The sequence below is a fragment of the Gymnodraco acuticeps genome, unplaced genomic scaffold (genome assembly GCF_902827175.1).
Source record: "Gymnodraco acuticeps unplaced genomic scaffold, fGymAcu1.1, whole genome shotgun sequence".
In the NCBI taxonomy this organism is placed as follows: domain Eukaryota; kingdom Metazoa; phylum Chordata; class Actinopteri; order Perciformes; family Bathydraconidae; genus Gymnodraco; species Gymnodraco acuticeps.
The window spans coordinates 271,859-289,311 of NW_022989977.1; the positions used below are offsets into that span (position 1 = coordinate 271,859).

General features: G+C 41.9%; 2 protein-coding genes across 3 annotated transcripts in view; one reads left to right on the forward strand and one right to left on the reverse strand.

Annotated features, from left to right (window-relative positions):
* The window catches only part of rasip1 (Ras interacting protein 1), a 25,946-nt gene continuing 8,493 nt past the window's right edge, over positions 1-17,453 (reverse strand). Inside the window, exons 2-17 of the mRNA XM_034211274.1 lie at positions 9,532-9,893; positions 8,802-8,923; positions 8,116-8,567; positions 7,688-7,948; positions 7,375-7,607; positions 7,123-7,287; positions 6,361-6,565; positions 5,726-6,024; positions 5,467-5,628; positions 4,536-4,576; positions 4,082-4,236; positions 3,812-3,924; positions 2,523-2,817; positions 825-988; positions 607-748; positions 1-526 (exon numbers count right to left, since the gene is read on the reverse strand). Of these exons, the coding sequence (XP_034067165.1) occupies positions 348-526; positions 607-748; positions 825-988; positions 2,523-2,817; positions 3,812-3,924; positions 4,082-4,236; positions 4,536-4,576; positions 5,467-5,628; positions 5,726-6,024; positions 6,361-6,565; positions 7,123-7,287; positions 7,375-7,607; positions 7,688-7,948; positions 8,116-8,567; positions 8,802-8,923 (2,988 nt within the window). The 5' untranslated portion in view covers positions 9,532-9,893 and the 3' untranslated portion in view covers positions 1-347. The remainder of the gene's footprint in view (positions 527-606; positions 749-824; positions 989-2,522; positions 2,818-3,811; positions 3,925-4,081; positions 4,237-4,535; positions 4,577-5,466; positions 5,629-5,725; positions 6,025-6,360; positions 6,566-7,122; positions 7,288-7,374; positions 7,608-7,687; positions 7,949-8,115; positions 8,568-8,801; positions 8,924-9,531; positions 9,894-17,453) is intronic.
* On the forward strand, positions 11,582-15,278 carry LOC117543175 (cytochrome c oxidase subunit 6B1). 2 transcript variants are annotated; one of them, XM_034211277.1, is made up of 4 exons: positions 11,582-11,677; positions 12,136-12,274; positions 12,873-12,973; positions 14,965-15,278. In XM_034211277.1, the coding sequence occupies exons 2-4, from the start codon at positions 12,169-12,171 to the stop codon at positions 15,016-15,018; spliced, it is 261 nt and encodes an 86-aa protein (XP_034067168.1). In that variant the 5' UTR covers positions 11,582-11,677; positions 12,136-12,168; the 3' UTR covers positions 15,019-15,278. The 2 variants fall into 2 exon arrangements, with proteins under 2 accessions (XP_034067168.1, XP_034067169.1); XM_034211278.1 differs by having other exon boundaries at positions 11,608-11,688.

Genomic DNA, 17,453 nt, shown 5'->3' on the forward strand with positions numbered 1-17,453 from the left:
TGTGGGCCTTTAGGACTAGAATTTTATTAAAAACAAGTAGTTTAAAAACATGCATGGAAGCCAAGTAAAACAGTCACGTAAAGCACAACATCGTGTGGCCCCACAGACATGGTGTTTCACTCCTTGATTTAAAATAAAATCTATAAAGACATACCAAAGCCAATACAATTATTTTACTTGAAAATGTCTAAATGGATAAATGCATTGATACGGAAATGTCATGAAAATCAACAACCAGCTAACAAAATGCAGACAACATGTCCAGTTTGCATTTTTTTCTTCTTAAGGTGTACATTTCGCTGTTTCTTCTGATTTCCTTTTCACTTTGTGGACAAATATGGGCTTATTTAAAGCCGAGTCCTCTGATTGGCAGGTAGCTCATCCTGGTCAAGTCCCCACAAGAAGGTGCGGAGACGTGTCACTTCTTTGTGGAGCTCAGGGCTCGGGATTGGCTGAGAGAGGTCGAGGCGTGGAGTCTCATTTGGCAGGATTAGAGGAGGATGGTCCAAAAAGCTCTCAAAAATGTCTAGAAGGAAAAGAAAGAATTGACTCAACAGAAAATGTCAATGGTTGGATTCTCACTGTTTTTTTTGTTTTGTATATTACCTCCACTCAGTTCTGTGCCTGGCAGAGGGGCCCAGGATGCCGGTGGGGCTCTGGTTGGACCCAGCTTGTAATGGGTGAGCAGGTGGTGCAACTGGGAAGGGCTTAACAAGACATGATCCTCCTGTAGACTGGTCCAGGATGACTGGAAGAAAAGAGGTTATAGTCACTAAATAAGACTTCTTGGACGGGAAGGCTTTCTGATCATGAAGCTGTATTACCTGGATAAGTCGAGTCTTGGGTATGCACAGGAAGTTGACTGTGACTGACAGTTTCTTCATGAACTCAGAGGCTATGTCTCCTAATCCCGCCCCCTGTAGCCAGTCCAGAACCAGGTCCAAGTTTGTACGGATCTGGACCGCTCTTGACCAAGAAAACAGACCATCTTCAGAGAACAGAGAGAAAATAATCTGTTATCAGAGAACGCTTAAACAGGAGCTCTGACCCTTAAATTAGACCTCCTTTTTTGAAAGAAGAAACAACACAATCTTCCTTTTACAAATGAAAAGTTGAATTTATAAATGAAAGACCAAGCTCAATGTTTCAAATGTTATGTCTTCTTTTAGGAGTATTTAACAAAACAACTTGATTAGGTTTGAGAAAAGATAATTGTTGCGCTACGTAACAGAAATTCACATAGCGCAACTTTACGCAACATATCTTCACGTAACAAAATGTCATGTAGGACAACATTGTGAAACACAACTTCACGTAACACAAACTCACGTAACGCAACTTCACGAAACGCAACTTCACAAAACGCAACTTCACAAAACGCAACTTCACGTAGCGCAAAAACGCAACTTCACATAACGCAACTTCACGAAACTTCACGAAACGCAACTTCACGAAACGCAACTTCACGAAACGCAACTTCACATAACGCAACTTCACGAAACTTCACGAAACGCAACTTCACGAAACTTCACGAAACGCAACTTCACGAAACTTCACGAAACGCAACCTCACGTAACGCAACCTCACATAACAGAAATTCGCGTGGCGCAACTTTACACAACAGGACAACATTGTGAAACACAACTTCATGTAATGCAACCTCACGTAATACAACTTCACGAAACGCAACTTCACGCAACCTCACGTAACGATACCTCACGTAACAGAAATTCGCGTAGCGCAACTTTACACAACAGGACAACATTGTGAAACACAACTTCACGAAACGCAACTTCACGTAATGCAACTTTGCATAACGCAACTTTGCATAACACAACCTCACGTAACGCAACTTCACGCAACCTCACGTAACGCTACCTCACGTAACGCTCCCTCACATAACAGAAATTCGCGTAGCGCAACTTTACACAACAGGACAACATTGTGAAACACAACTTCACGTAATGCAACCTCACGAAACGCAACTTCACGAAATGCAACTTCACGTAATGCAACTTTGCATAACGCAACTTTGCATAACGCAACCTCACGTAACGCAACTTCACAAAACGCAACTTCACGAAACGCAACTTCACGAAACGCAACTTCACGAAACGCAACCTCACGTAATGCAACCTCACGTAACCCAACTCCACGCAACCTCACGTAACACTACCTCACGTAACACTACCTCACGTAACGCTACCTCATGTAACGCAACCTCACGTAACGCAACCTCACATAACAGAAATTCGCGTAGCGCAACTTTACACAACAGGACAACATTGTGAAACACAACTTCACGTAATGCAACTTCACAAAACGCAACTTCACAAAACGCAACTTAACGAAACGCAACTTAACGAAACGCAACTTAACGCAACCGTGCGTAACGCGACCTCACGTAACGCAACCTCAACTTTTTTGTTGTTGCACCAATCATCAGACTACTAACTTTGAATCTTATCCACATGCGCTCCTGTTACATTTCAACAGCCTCACTTCAGCCTGAGCCCTCTCACCTCTCTCCAGTAAAGTGTTGAGCAGGGAGGTGTTGGTGAAGAAGAAGAGGTAGCCAAAGGTTTGGGAGGTGAGAGGTGGGGAAAGACACGCCTCCTGCGACAGCATCAGGGAACAGCGGTACACTTCCACCAGCCCGGCAACTTTGGGTGGTAAAGCAGACACGTCATCCTCCTCTCCTTCACCTCCTTCTTTCTCTCCTCCCTCTGCAGCCCGAGCTTCATCCTTCCCCTTCTCCTTCTCCTCCCTGGAGAATGGGTTGGATTCAAGGAGAGCTGGAAGAAGTGAGTACAGTGTCTTTGTGGACAGAAAAGAGAAAAGATTAGTTACTGTACTGTGTTCAGGAAAATAAAACAAATATATATATTTCGCCTGAATGTAGAAGGCGACAGACTATATTGGGGTAACATATGATAACAATTGATAGAGGAAGTTCCACCATCGTCGTGCAGGTTAACAAATGTCTATAGGATGGATTGCCATAAAATGTTGAAAGTCATGGTCACCACAGGGGTCAAGTCACTCTTCACCATATGTACTGCCATTTCATCCCTGGACGTTGTGCATACTTTTTTGATTAGATGACCACTGTGTGGCTTTTGTAACTCACAGTAACGTGACATTTTCATGGTGAAAAATTGATTGAATGCTGTTGGATGGTTTCAAACAAAGTGGATCTGGTTAATTAAGTGTCAGCTTGTTGGGAATGTATAGTGTTAAGATCAAAACCCTTTTAAAATAGCATTACCTTTTCATCTGTAGGCTTGTAGGGCACGTTCAAAGCCCATTTTTAGTCACAAGTGATTGGTGTAAAAGTCCAAGTTGCAAGTGTTTTTTGATTTGATCAACTAGAGTCTAAAGTCATCAAATGTGTTACTTAAGTACACACTTTTGGTTTAAGGTGATAACAGTGAAAAGAGTGACAAAATTAAGTATTCTTAAATCAGACATTATGTTTATAAAATACAGTCTATTTTCAAGTGTGCTGCAGAGTCACAATATTCTCCCAGAATGCAAATCACAAAGGGAAGGGAGGAGCTCCTCACAGCTTGAAATTATTAAAATGAATTGTGGTAGGTGGTGACAGGGCCCCCCAATAACAAAAAAACAATGAATTGTTTGTCTAATATGTAAGTGCTTCGTTAGACATTTCGTTGTCTCTTTGTGAAGTTGCATTGGCAGTGGTATTCCTGGTGTCACACGCATAAAGCCTTACAGTATGTTTATAAGTATACTATTGGCTCAAACAGCATAGTAACAATAACAACAGTGGGTTACTTTTGAACTGTACCTTGGTGAGGTGATACACACACTGTTGGAAGGTGTGCATAATGACGTCATCCAGCTGCGCCAGAGCTTCTGAGCAGGTGTCCATGTCAGCTGTCAAAACTGGGTCCCCCGGGGCTTTAAAGAAAAGATCAGTAAGAACAATAAAGATTTTGTTTCCCGAATTTAATTTCTCTGTCCATCTTTGCCAAAGTTATTAGGTCATTGATTAAAAGGACATATGGTATTTTTTGACATGAATAAGTGATTTACATTTTATTTAAATCACTCTCACCTTCAAACTCCCATTCTTTCTCCATGGTTTCAACTTTGACCTGGAAGAAGTTTAGGAGCTCTGTGGCATTTGACATCCAGAACATCAGGGGTCGAAGGTCAGACGAGAGTTTCTGAACATTGGGCGTGCTGATCTCCCCTTCTTGCTCTGTGGAACTGGACACATTTGCGCAATGCTAAAGTTATGTGAGCTGTAAAATAATTGTGAGCATTCTCCTGTCAGTGTTGTGTTTATGCTTTAAAACAGAAAGACACCATACTGCGTGTAAAAATAGCTGAAGTATTTATAACTCAGCAATATTTGAGCCATTGTTCACCATCACCGTCTTGCAATGCTTTCATCATACCACAAAAATGTGCCAAAGACATAACAGCTCACGCACAAATGTATCATGAATCACTCAGCAGATGATCTCTAAACAGACGAATATGACATGGAACAAAAATGTCCTTACTTTTGTGTGGGATGCTTATCGCCGAACTCCTTAATGTTGTCCTGTAAGAGACAGACAGAACAGAGGACAGACATCGCGGGTGAGTGTGGGGGTGGAGTGGAGTCTAGCCTGCAGCCAGGACAATTACAGCACATTTTCCAGCAGGAGGGCAGTGACATCAGCTCATCCTCGCTCTTCTCCACGACATAGCAGGCCCCAATGAACGGCACATGTCTGTCTGCTGGTTTTTCTGTCTGATCTCAATCTGTCTACATGAGGTTTTCTGACAAGCTGGTTTAAGAGGGACATATTCTCCATAAAACTGTCCCAAAAAATTGTTCAACCCTACACGTTGCTCCACAGATTGAACCTAAGCTAACATAAAATTCATTTTGAAATTGTAGCTTTAAAAAATGGATATATTGAGCTGTGTGGTTAGAAACATGGCAATCACAGTCAGTCCCGCTTCAAATATTTAAACTACTTAATGGAGTGACATTGATTGTTCCTAAAGATGAACACTACTGGTTTTGACCTCTAGTACCACCATTAGATGTATATGTTTGGATAAGATGGATTGCTATGAAATTTGATTCAGACATTTACTTCTTATATTGTAGTAGCTATGCTGAGCCCCTGACCTTTAATCTAGCACCATCATCAGGTCAACATTAAAATGTGTCCACTTTGAGCATATAGATGTAGCATCTAGCTAAAAGTATAGCTGTGGCTGAGCACGTTTATTTTGTATTTATTGGACATTGTTACGCCTTTATTATAGAGCAACAGAAAGCAACTCAGAAATGAGCTGATAAAGAGAGAGGGAGCAAAGCTGAAGGTTGTGTTGGTTGTTGTGGTTCATGGTTGGCACAATATCTCCAAGGCCAGCAGGGCCCCCTACAAATATATTTTTATTAAAGATTTAGAGCTGTGTTTTTTTCTTTTTACTTACCCAGACAATTTCTTTAATTAGATTGGCTGACTTGAGTAATATCTGTGGTGTGAGCGCGGGGTCCAGGTGTTTGGAGGCATGATCGATCATGATTGACAGGAGATAAGCAGGAGCTAAAGGCCCACCTCCAGAGTCTGGGGAGGAATTGTTGGAGATGATCTCCTAAGAGAAAAGTGAGGAACAAAACAAACATGTCATCACCGCCATTGCTCTTCGATAACAGTTACATAGATTTTAAGACTTGATCTTCCTGTGTCACCTGTAACAGAGCATCTGTGTGACGGGGATGGAACTTAAGCACCGCCTCAGTAGAACCAAGGTACTGCCTCAAAGCTTCCTGACGGTCCACCAACCCTGAGGGGCAGCAGGTGGTGGAGCCATCAGCCTGCCATGGCAAGGTCAATGCCAGCGGTGGAGCTGGACTCACCCGGGGGTCTCGGTACAGGAAAAGGAAGTGGTTCCCGAGTCCAATCACATCCCCAGGCTTTAAGACTGTCTCCCTGTAAAGAGCCACCCCGTTGTGTGTGACTGCGCCTCCTCTGAAGGGCCGCATCAGAGCTGTGATAAAATAAAGTAAGAATAAGGTTAGAGCTTCAACACACATTTGATATCATTATAAATTAATCAGAAAATTGTTTTCTAGATTACTCGTTGGTTTGGTCTACAATATGTCAGAAAATTGTGAAAAACGCATTCCAAGTTCCTAAAATCCAAGGGTATGTCTTAATTTCTTGTTTTCACAGTCCAAAACCCAAAGCTGATTTTGTGATTTTATAAATTATCGAAATGGTTGGGATTCTTTTTCTGTAGTTCTATTCATCATTAGGGTAGACTTTGAAACAAGAAGTGCACCATGGATCTAAGATGTGATGTGGTTAGTAAGTGTTTTAGTACCTTGCCTGGTGGATGACTCAGGAACAGCTGAGTCTCTCCTGACCAACAAGTGTCTGGCCAAGATGTCCGGAGCAGACAGGAAGGTGTCCACCTTCAGAGGTCTCTTCCCCTTCCTCTCCCTCTCTCTGTCCTTCTCTCGCTCCCTCATCGTGGGCTTTCTTCCAAACATATGTGTATGTCCCGCCATGATGTACAAAACAAAATCCTAAAGAAAACACAGTGGAGGGCAGAAGAAAGTCAGGGAGGTCTTTTATCTTTAAGTGCCATAGTTTATATCAATCTTCCATCTCAGAGATGTTGAGTTGAACAGAAGACGGTTGATAAGGTATGAAGTGTGTCACAGTTTTCTACAATGGAGACCTGTGTGAGCTACACAGAGGGGTTTTATGCTTCTCTTGGATAAATTGTTGGGGCATTGTGTTGCTCTGATGATGTTTTGTGCAGGATGCTGAATGGGAGAGGCTTGTCGAGGGATGGAAACCCTGATGGTATGTGGCGATTACAGACATGCAGGTATGATGTCATGTACAGGGTGTGTGCACGCGTGTACATCTGCACAAATCCCCTGCCGGTCTGCATACATGCACATCGATGTGTTTTTACGTTACTTTAGAGTATATTATGGAAATGTCCATCTGTGTGTGCCTGTGTTTATATTCTGTACGTGTGTGTGTGTGTGTGTGTGTGTGTGTGTGTGTGTGTGTGTGTGTGTGTGTGTGTGTGTGGGTGTTTTGTGTGATATCATCTGTCAGCGTGTCTCGCCTTGCTCTGATCGTAACCCTGCAGCAACAGAAAATAGGGCCGGTCTGTGGGTGGAAGGATCAAACTTTGTGACATCACTTCCAGGTCACAGCTGGAGTAATCCTTCTCGTCCTCCGCAGACTGGTTCGTCCATCCAACCTTCGCTTCAGCTTTTGAAGCTCTAATCTGAGGGGGAAATAATAGAAAGTGTGTTAAGACTAGATGGATAGAACATCATAGTTTGTTTGTTCTCCAACACATTATCGCTCTCACCTCTCCTTGCAGTGGATGGATCATGCTCACAATGTTTTTCCTATCCTGAACTCCTCCGTTGTTGTTAGGACGGTTTCCACGTGGGTCATTGCCGACATGGTTACCTTGGCGACGCCTCAGACTCAGGTTCATGTCACTGATGCTCCTCCTGAGCTCAGAGTTTCTAGCACGGTGACCTCGCTCGCTCTCCTCAGGTCCGCCTCCTGATGACTTCCTGCCCCGCCAGCGCACACCTGTTGCCCAGACAACCAGAGCATGGTTCAGTCTGACCCCGGGTCAAAGAGACCTGCAGCCTGTTGAGTCTTACACATACCTTGATATGTCTCTCCCTCCCTCTCACGCTCCTTCTCCCTCTCTCTCTCTTCTCTCTCATAGTCTTCCTTTCTCTGGATTTCAAAGCGCCGCTCGAACCCGTCCTTAGGCCGCCACATGTCCACTAACAACAAGGGACATTCCCATGGGGCAACGCTTCTCCGGCTCTTTGTCTCCCATTTGATAGCTCCATCTGGCTGCTGGATGGGCTTTCCAATGACATCACACAACAGGAAGTCCTCTGGGCTGTATTTCTGGAGAACTAGAAGGTAATGGAGGAAGGGAGGAGGAGAAGGGGGGGGTAATCATTTTTCCACAACACCGCTGTTTGTGTTTACATTAGGTCATTCCCAATTGGTTAAAAATATTTGAGCAAACAATTCCAAGTAATGGGGCTGCAGTGACGGTCAAAGTTTCCCTCCCTCATACCTGCGTCATCTGTCTCCTCCCTCTCCCTCTCCGTGTACCGAGTGATGACCTGGGCGATGAGCTGCCTGGCTGTAGAGTTACTGTTGGCCAGCAGGGAGCGATAGTTGGCCCCACTGGAAAGGGCATCCCCATAGATCTTGATCAGGCCCGGGGCAGAGGAAGAGGCAGGGGGCAAGTAGTGGTGGGAGGAAGGAGCAGCTGAGTGAGCCCAAAGCTCTCTCTCCCTCTCCCCCACCGCCCGGTCCCTGTCGCTGTTTGAGCGCCCTCGCAGGAAGAGGTGGGAAAGCCGTTTTGTGCGGGACTGAGGCCCAGCAGGCCTCGGCCTGAGGAAGGCCGGGGAAGGAGATGGGGATGGGGTAGGGGAAGCCAGCGAGAGGGTGGAGTTAGAAAGGGAAGAGGAAGGAGCAGAGGGGGCCTCGTGGAGGGAGGCTGCGTCAGAGCTGGTGGTCGACCTGGGAACAACAGAGGAGGGGAAGACAGATGCAGGAGAGAGGAAGGAGAAAGGAAGGGACCAGTCAGCTGTGAATTATGACTGACTAAACAGGGACAAACAACAAGGACTAAAATAAAAACAGGGAAGGGTTACAGGGTTGAGGGGATACTAATGACGTGGAAGTAAGATAAAAGCTGTTCATTCAACAATCAGGTACTGAATCTAACTAAACAAGTTTCAAATTCAGACTGACTTGACAGAGATAGCGCTGGGCCAGCGACCCCCAAGCATGGCAAAGTGTTTCCTGGGCGAGTTGATCCACAGACCCACTGGGAAATGGAGCTTTCTGAAGCGAGGACTGCCAGACCCCTCCATCTGACAGAGGGAAAGACCCACAAATAAGAAATCTGTAGTTTTTAACTCAATAATCTGCAGTATGTCTAGATACTATAAATGTCCCGATTAATCTAATCTACTAAATTGGCCTCCACATTGTAGAGGAATGTGTGTCAGCAATGCCTGGATTGAAACAATATAACAATGGCATGATGTCACCATCCAAAAAATATCAACAGGATATCTACAGCAGGTTGTCAACATGGTGAAAAAAAACTAAAATAAATAACATCAAAACACCCCAATCAGCCCCTGAAATTCATAGAGTGAATTCCCCATTCCCAAACAGGAAGCATCTTCGGTGGGACCAATTGTCGCACTAACTTGGAAATACCCACTGCAAAGGTCACTGCCTGTCCTATTCTTTGTGTTACTTCAATATAAATGACAATCAAAATGTAGGTTCATATTTGATAACCTCTTTTAAAGGTTGATTACTGAGAGACTAGTTGTCATACTTTTTGATTCTAGACTGAAAAGACATGCATACTGTCCTAGATGTTGGATTATTTTGAAAACCATGAAATCAAAACACTACTAGACAGAAATACGATTGCTTTTAGTGGATAGATTTAGAATACACTTACCCACTGTTTCTTCTGATCCTTCTTTAGCGTGTTATGATGATTCTTCACCACCAAAATGCAAATACGCAGCTCAGTGTAATCTAATATCCTTGCATGTTTCCTTTTTCCCGTGATAAAATTCCATTTTCAAAAGGCCTGAACCTCGCACACATCAACATAAACATCTTCTATTCTTTATATACATAAGGCTAATGCAGTTCTCTTTACCTAAATACCTTTTTCTTTTCTCTCTAACTGGACACGTTCGGTTCCCTCTGTCCCTCTAGCTCTCAGTCTCTCTGGTTCTATAGATAGAGAAACTGGTCCATTGTTCTAAGTGACAGAATTTCCTTCCTTTGCAGTGGACAACACCTATATCCTGACTGAGAGAGAGAGAGGGAGAGATTGGTAGAGAGCAGGATAAGGGTGAATTTACACACACATTTGGGCCTTTGCAACCTTTTAAGGAATTTTACGTCATTAAATACCCGAAAGCATTTTAGAAATACATATTTTGGTCTGGATTCAAAATAAAAGTGTGGCCATTGTTTCATTCTCATGAAGTTTCATTATATTAAAAAAAATGTGCCCACACAAAGGTCTCAAAGCACAACATATTCTTAAGAATGTGGCCATTTGACCTGGTACAGCGTTGATTTCTTTGTTTGGAAAAGATATTGGGATGCATATCAAAACACACAGAGGGCCCAAGTTTTGCTGGAAAGAGGATGAAGGAAACACACAGAGTGAGACAGGAAGCTCGAGGCAGCGACAGAGACACCTGAAATCTTTGACCTTTTCTTGGACAGGAAGATGGTGATAATAAGCGAAAAGAGGCCGTCACTGTGTCCCAGTTCAAAGTATGATCCTCAAAAATCTGCATTTCTAGATCGCAAACATCATCAGAACAATCAATTACCCATTTCAAAGACTTATCCACTGCATCAAAGCTTCACTTTGGGAAAATAAAACATTAGTTCAAGTAAGAAGCAGACAATATGTGCAGTTGAAGCATCATATTGATACAGCACAAGAAGTCAAACTGATATTGGCCTCCTGGTGAATCTTTGTTTCATGCAGAACAGGCAAACACAGTCTACATGTCTACTATGGTTATGTTGCCAAACATCATAAAGCAATTGTTGATCAAGGGAAAGTAAAACAAATGCTAAAATCATTACAGTTGTATTAGAATCGGAGGGATGAAACCCTCTTTAATGGTCATTGGTCACACATGCAGAGCACACAGCACACACAGTGAAATTTGACCTCTGCATTTAACCCATCCTAGTACCAGGAGTCTAGTACTAGGAGCAGTGGGCAGCTATTGTACAGCGCCCGGGGAGCAATGGGAGTGGGGGGTTGTCCGGTGCCTTGCTCAAGGGCACCACGGCAGGGCCCAGGGGGTGAACTGGGACCTCTCCAAGTACCCCTACTGACTGAGCCACTGCCGGACTAATTCACTGTAATAACCAAGCAAAGCCCAAAGATTAAAATGCATGTAATGGTGTATACTAAGCTAACTTTGTAACTAGGCATCTGTTTGACATGGCAAACAGGAGAAGTGTATTCTATCAACAGTCTACTCTATAAAAGAGAAAAAGTATGTAACTACTAACCTTTAAAATGTAACACAACCACTTTATTAAATCACGGCTAAGAGAGAAATACCATTGCCTTCACACCTTTTACTCCAGACTTCTGTAATTTATGTATTTTTTGAGGATGTAATTTATTATGTTTTTAACTTTAACATTATCAATCTTTAACTTTTTTTAAACTAACCCTAGGTTGATCAGGTGTTGTAAATCAACAACCCTAAACCAACTGTATCGTTGCGCATACAGGTATATCACAATTGAAATGCTAGAGTGATGTATATTTAAGTTAATACTTGTAAGTAACATAATATAATAACTGGCCTATTTTTTCTCCGTTTAATTGGATTTGTGAAATGAACTAATGTTTGTAAAATAAGACAGGCTAGAGATAATTATTAGGTTCGTCATAGCTTAATATTGATAATTAATAAACACATGTTTGTCAAACTTAAAGTTGAATTTAGGTTCATGTCCGGTCAGTCGATATCCCAGCATCCTTTGCGCGTCGACACGAAGGAGCGTATTCTTCCGGAGCCCACCGAGGACACATCGAGAAACCTCCCAAGGTTAGCAGCCGGTAACTTCCTAACTTTGTCTTCTGTTAACAAAGGTTGCCTTCGATATTCAAAGGGTTTTCTGTTGAGTTCACCAACCGGAACTCACGGGACAAACAGACGTTCTCAAATGGCAGAGTCAAGAGTTAGCAACGACCTAACAGCTAGCATTAGCTCACTGACAACACTGTGTCAAACTATGCTAACTTGTATTCAAAGAAATGTGACCGTGGCAAAAGTGTTTGTGTCAATAAACTTATCAGAGTTGAACAGTTATCCTACATTCTGATTAAGGAACTAACAATGAGTAGCGATCAAAGCGTAGACAGAGATAACCTACATTTAACTTTGATCAGAATGCTATAGTTAGCTTAGCATAGCCTCATAACATTTTGTTGATGTGACACTGACAGCAGTGTTTACTAAACCTGTATCAGATGTGAGTTAATCCACCCCGTTTCTTTTTTCAGTATCGTTAAAACGTGAGATTGAAGCTCATAAAGATGGCTGATACTGTTGAGACAAAGATCCAGAACTACAGGACGGCTCCCTTTGACGCCAGATTCCCAAACACCAACCAGACCCGCAACTGCTACCAGAACTACCTCGGTGAGGACAAGGATCGATATGTTGGGATAACCCGCTCATAACACTTATTTTGGACACAGTATTCAAAGACAGGGCAACATGCCTGCACACTTCATTCTGTCCACATCTTTGTACTTGTGCAATACTGTTTCTTAAACTACATGACATGTTTGTTAAAGTACAAACAAACTGGTGCCCTAACAAAATGTGCTTTTATCTACAGTGAATATATTGTTATACCTTTGACATATTATGTTTAAACATAAAATGTATACAGTGTACCATAAGACAGCTACGAGATAACAGTATCTTAAAAATCAGACAACAGCCGTAATTAATTATAAAAAAGATTTGAATTTGAACATTTAAATGTGATTTCCATTATGACATTGGTGGTATACATACTGTAGTTTATCTAATGTATAGAGTCATGCCTTTTTACACCAGTCAATAAGGAAAGAAGTATTATGTTTCAGCTGTGTGCATATTTCTCTGCCTGTCATTGAAGCGTGAACATGTTGTTTTTTCCCCCTTTTAATCTCTAGGGCTTTTATTGTGTTTTAAGTGTGAACATTGTGTCGGATGAGTAACCTTGAACCCTTCTTTGTTTTTGCTCCAGACTTCCACAGGTGCACTAAGGCCCTCTCGGCAAAGGACCAGGATGTGGCTCCCTGTGATTGGTACCAGAGGGTTTACAAGAGCCTCTGTCCCACGAGCTGGGTAAGTTACAGCTCTGATATTTCCCTCTGTATATTCAAGAGTCCTCGTGTGTATTTTGAGACATTTAAAGTTTATATACTATATGTGGATTTCTGCATGCTGGTCTCTAAAAAGACATACAATGTGTGAATGGGATATGACTGGATATGACATGTGGTTCCAATGATCCCAATGGTATTGATGTGTGATCGTGTTAGTCCCCGTAGTTGGCTTTCATTAGTACCTGAGACATAAGAAAAGTCATCATATTCTTCCACCACAATGCCCCTAGCCCTTATATACTTTCTAAAATACGTTTTTACAGATTCATGACGAGAAAACTTAAGACACACTGCTAAGCTTCATATCCTGGCGTATACTGTTGACCTTTAATTTCCACCGATGGTGCCATGTCCACCTCGGATAAAAGACAAAAAGCATCTCTTTGGTCTCCGGGTGAATGCATTTCACCCTTTTTATTTGCTTATTGTGTTTCTGTTCCCTCATATTTATGTTAACTATTAACTAGGGCCGGGACTCGATTAAAAAAATTAATCTAATTAATTAGAGGCTTTGTAATTAATTAATCGAAATTAATCGCATTTTTAATCACATATAAATATTTGACCTGAGAACAGTGAGAAGCAATTTTTTTCACATGGATTTTAGTATACCATTAGGCGCATTCACACCGCAGTACTTTTCCCACAAAGGTTCATGAGAACTTAGTTCATGAGAACTCTTTGAACCTGGGGGTGGATTAGGCAAATGAAGCCGCTGACGTCACTTCTTCTTCTGCTTTGGGTTTACTGGCAGGCCGCAAACGGCGTATACTGCCGCCCAAAGTCCCCGGCCGGAAGTCCACGGAGTTGGGGACTGGCTGGGAGTCCCAGCAGCTTCTACTGAAGCCTTCCGAGTAAATCGCCAGAACGCCGACACCTCCTCATCTCCACCGCTCCCATGTTTTATTTTGTGTCGCCATAAGTTAGTCTCTCTGCGTTTCTGCGCTGGGCTAATGCTAATAATGCTAATGCAAGGATAATAAAATGGCGGCTTCACAAAACTTTTTGGGAGTTTTACGGGGCGTGGTTTGCAATCCGCCCAGCCAATCAGACATATAGCTCTTTTCTCACAAGAGAGCCGTACGAAAGTCCCTGCTCTCTAGCAGCTCTCTGCTCTCTAGCAGGGACTTTCGTCGGGGTAAAAAGGTTCTCATGAACTAATTTTAGTACCGGCTCTTTTTGGTGTGAACGCGATAAAAGAGGCTAACGTCCACGCTAGCTTCCACGCTAGCTGCTATATGTTTTGCATTGAGGGGATACTTGAGGCTTGATGTGCTGCGGTGATATGCGAATTCCTTTTTGCATAATTTGCACACAACCGTGCTCTTATCGACGCTTCCATCCGTCCGTTTTTTAAAACAACATTTCCCACTGTTGTTCACTGTTGTTTGTTGTTGTCTGAAGTCATGAACGTTCGTTGGTGCTCCAGTATAATCGGTACGCCTGAAACTCATCCAGTGAGAAACGTTCCGCGGTGCAAAAATAAGTGCGATTAAAATGCGTTAATTTTTTTAACGCGTTAATTTTTGTGTAATTAATTAATCTTAATTAACGCGTTAAAGTCCCGGCCCTACTATTAACATAACTAACAACATAGTGCCACAGCTGTTGCATTGACAGCTTGTCACCTTTATTTTCAAGTTTCAGATAGCTTACTAGCTACTAGCTAGCTTACATTTAACATTGTACTTGTATTGAAATTGCTAAAACTACATTGATGATTGACCCAGAAAACTAGCAACCATTTTTGAGACAATTAGCCAATGGTATCAGGTGCAACAGATGTAGATGTTACATTGAAAAGCGTTCCCAAGGTCAGGAACTCTATACATCTTTGTTGTTGCTGTCTTTTTAAGAATCCCAATAAACTACTATGAATGTAAAACTGCAGTTCTGCTTGAACATGAGTTTGTGAGACTGGCCTAATGTTTTCTTGAATTTCTCCCCCAGGTTGGCAAATGGGACGACCAGATGGAGGGAGGAAGTTTCGCAGGGAAGATCTAAAATCTGCCGTTGGTGATCAGGACAGTCCCCTGCAAGACCTTCTGTTACCGCACCCTTACCCCTGTAGTGTGCCTCAGGACATTTTCAAACAGCTAACGCATTATCATCATTGATGTTAACTTTAAATAGAAATACGCACAACTTTTTACCCTCCATGTTGAGGTCTTAAGTTTTTTCCGTGTCAATTTTAAACTTCTCTCTGACTTTGCTTTATCAATAAATAAAGTGCAGATTGAAATAAAAGGATGTGTTAAATAACAGTTTCAGTCTTATTGGATTTACTTGTATGTCATTTCTACAACCACACACTTTCTATTAAGCAAGTCTTGTTAGAAATTGTTCCTGTTCAGGGGTGGATTTAACCGTGGCCTTTTGGATTTTCAGATGCATAAAGTCTCTGGAATGCCAAACAAAATCTTCAGCTATCTTTATTTTTCATTATCTCTTCAACAAAGACTATATATTACACCAACCATCAAGGGTTTTAGTTTTCTCTTAGACACCCTTCAGACCTGGTTACTGTAAAGCTCAACATCACTAAAACAAGTTCTTCCAGAGGGTGGTAGTGATGATAAACCAATGTTTGTTTCGATGTCGTTCTCTGTTTCCCGCACCCTGTGGTGCAGTTGAGCTTTGTCTCTCTGTGCAACCATGAACATTGTTCCAAACTCATTGATGTAACTTGCAAATGTAAGTCCTCAAACCACAACAATTGTGTATTTCCTCAGAAGTGCATATTTAAAAGTGCATATAATTAACTTGACATCCTCTGCTTTCTCTGTAACAGAATAATTTAATGTCACAGCCAATACAGATGTAGAGAATATTTAGCAAATGAACCAGTTAATAACCAGGTTAAAAACATTAGTGGGTCATGGTTTAGTCCAGTGGTTCTCAACTGGTGGGTCGCGGACCCGTTTGAAGTGGGTCGCAGATGTGTGAGTGAAGAACATTTGTTTTTTTAGAAAAAAATAGTTTGTTTTTTGTTTTTTTTGGGGGGGGAAAAGTCAAACTTTTATTTTGAAGGCCCGATTTTCTAACGCTGTGCATGCAGTAGGCGTTGGACTGGAAGTACCGGAGACCATGAACGGTTTTGAAAACTTCTGTCACGTAGTGATCATCTTCTCAATAAAACATCTTTGCTGATGTTTTTCCGAGTCTTCTGGCCAATCAGAATCAAGATTGTTGCCGGAAGTCCCCACGGAAAATAACTTTGCGGTAGAACTATTCTTTATACATCCATGGGTACAACTTCAGATACAAATGAACACATAATGAAATATGACCCCCGGTTTGATGATTGACAGGTCACAGAACAATGGGGGCTATCTACCCTTACCCACAAAGTAATTCACACAGACTATCTCCTCTTTGCTCTTCTCTCTGTGAGGAGCAGCAAGCTGTCAGAACAAAGTGAAAAACAAACAATGGCATAAAATATTATTAATATGTCGGGTAGTAATAGATTTATTTATTTTCTTCTCAGAGTGTACCAGAATGGGTAGTTTATATGTTAGTATTTCAAAAAATCTCCTGGGGGAGAATCCCCCCAAACCCCCCTTCTGGAGTTGGGTTTTCAGCATGTGTGCCTTTTTATATAGTTCAGCTTTGATTCCATCATCTCATTAAACCTTATTTAAAAGCATACTTTAGTTCTGTGAAGGGATATGAGGGATATATGCACTGTACTTCACTTTAATTCATAATGTATGCTGAAAAGAGTATATTTTACTGTACGATTTTTTGTTGAATAGATTTGAGTGGTTACAAATTTCGGGTCGCGATCTAGTGACTAAGGAAAAAGTGGATCCCGAGGCCTGACCAGTTGAGAACCACTGGTTTAGACACAGCACCTACACAAACATCTGATTTAAAAAGGCAGAATATATAAATCTTCCTAAAACAATACTAATAAAAAAAGGATCTCTGAACAACCTCAAAAAATATACAAAGGTTGTCTTTAAGGAAGTTGGTGATTCAGTACCTTGTGTTAACTTTGATCTTATCAGGGTTTTAATACTTGCTCATTGTCACTGTTCACAGTAGGGGATTTTGACTTTTAGGGTGTTAACAAGCAGAGGTTAAATTCAATAAATAGCATATTGTTTTGGGTTGTTCGCAGAGTAAAAGTACTGACACTATTGACTAATCTTTAAAGAATCATCAGATCAACACATCTTCCACTGTTTGCCTCAGCTATGCTACGATACGCCCCGACACGCCAGAGAGGGTGTGTTCGCCTCTTCTGTTTTGATTTCCTCATCCAGATAAATTCCCCTGGTAGACAGTCATAGTGTGCGAAACTGTTACAAAAAGGGTCGATGAAAAAACTAGGAATTAAATAAGATGGCTAGTCACAAAAAATGTATCCTTAAGTGCTTTTATTAACAGCCACAATGCTGAAAGAACACAAAGCAACAAGGATCTACAGTCCA

Bases quoted from the DNA above. Each gene is read 5' to 3' on its own strand.
- LOC117543175 (XM_034211277.1), top strand. From the start codon at position 12,169: ATGGCTGATACTGTTGAGACAAAGATCCAGAACTACAGGACGGCTCCC. The intron at 12,275-12,872 runs GTGAGGACAAGG...TTTTTGCTCCAG, and splicing joins CTGCTACCAGAACTACCTCG to ACTTCCACAGGTGCACTAAG. The intron at 12,974-14,964 runs GTAAGTTACAGC...TTTCTCCCCCAG, and splicing joins GCCTCTGTCCCACGAGCTGG to GTTGGCAAATGGGACGACCA.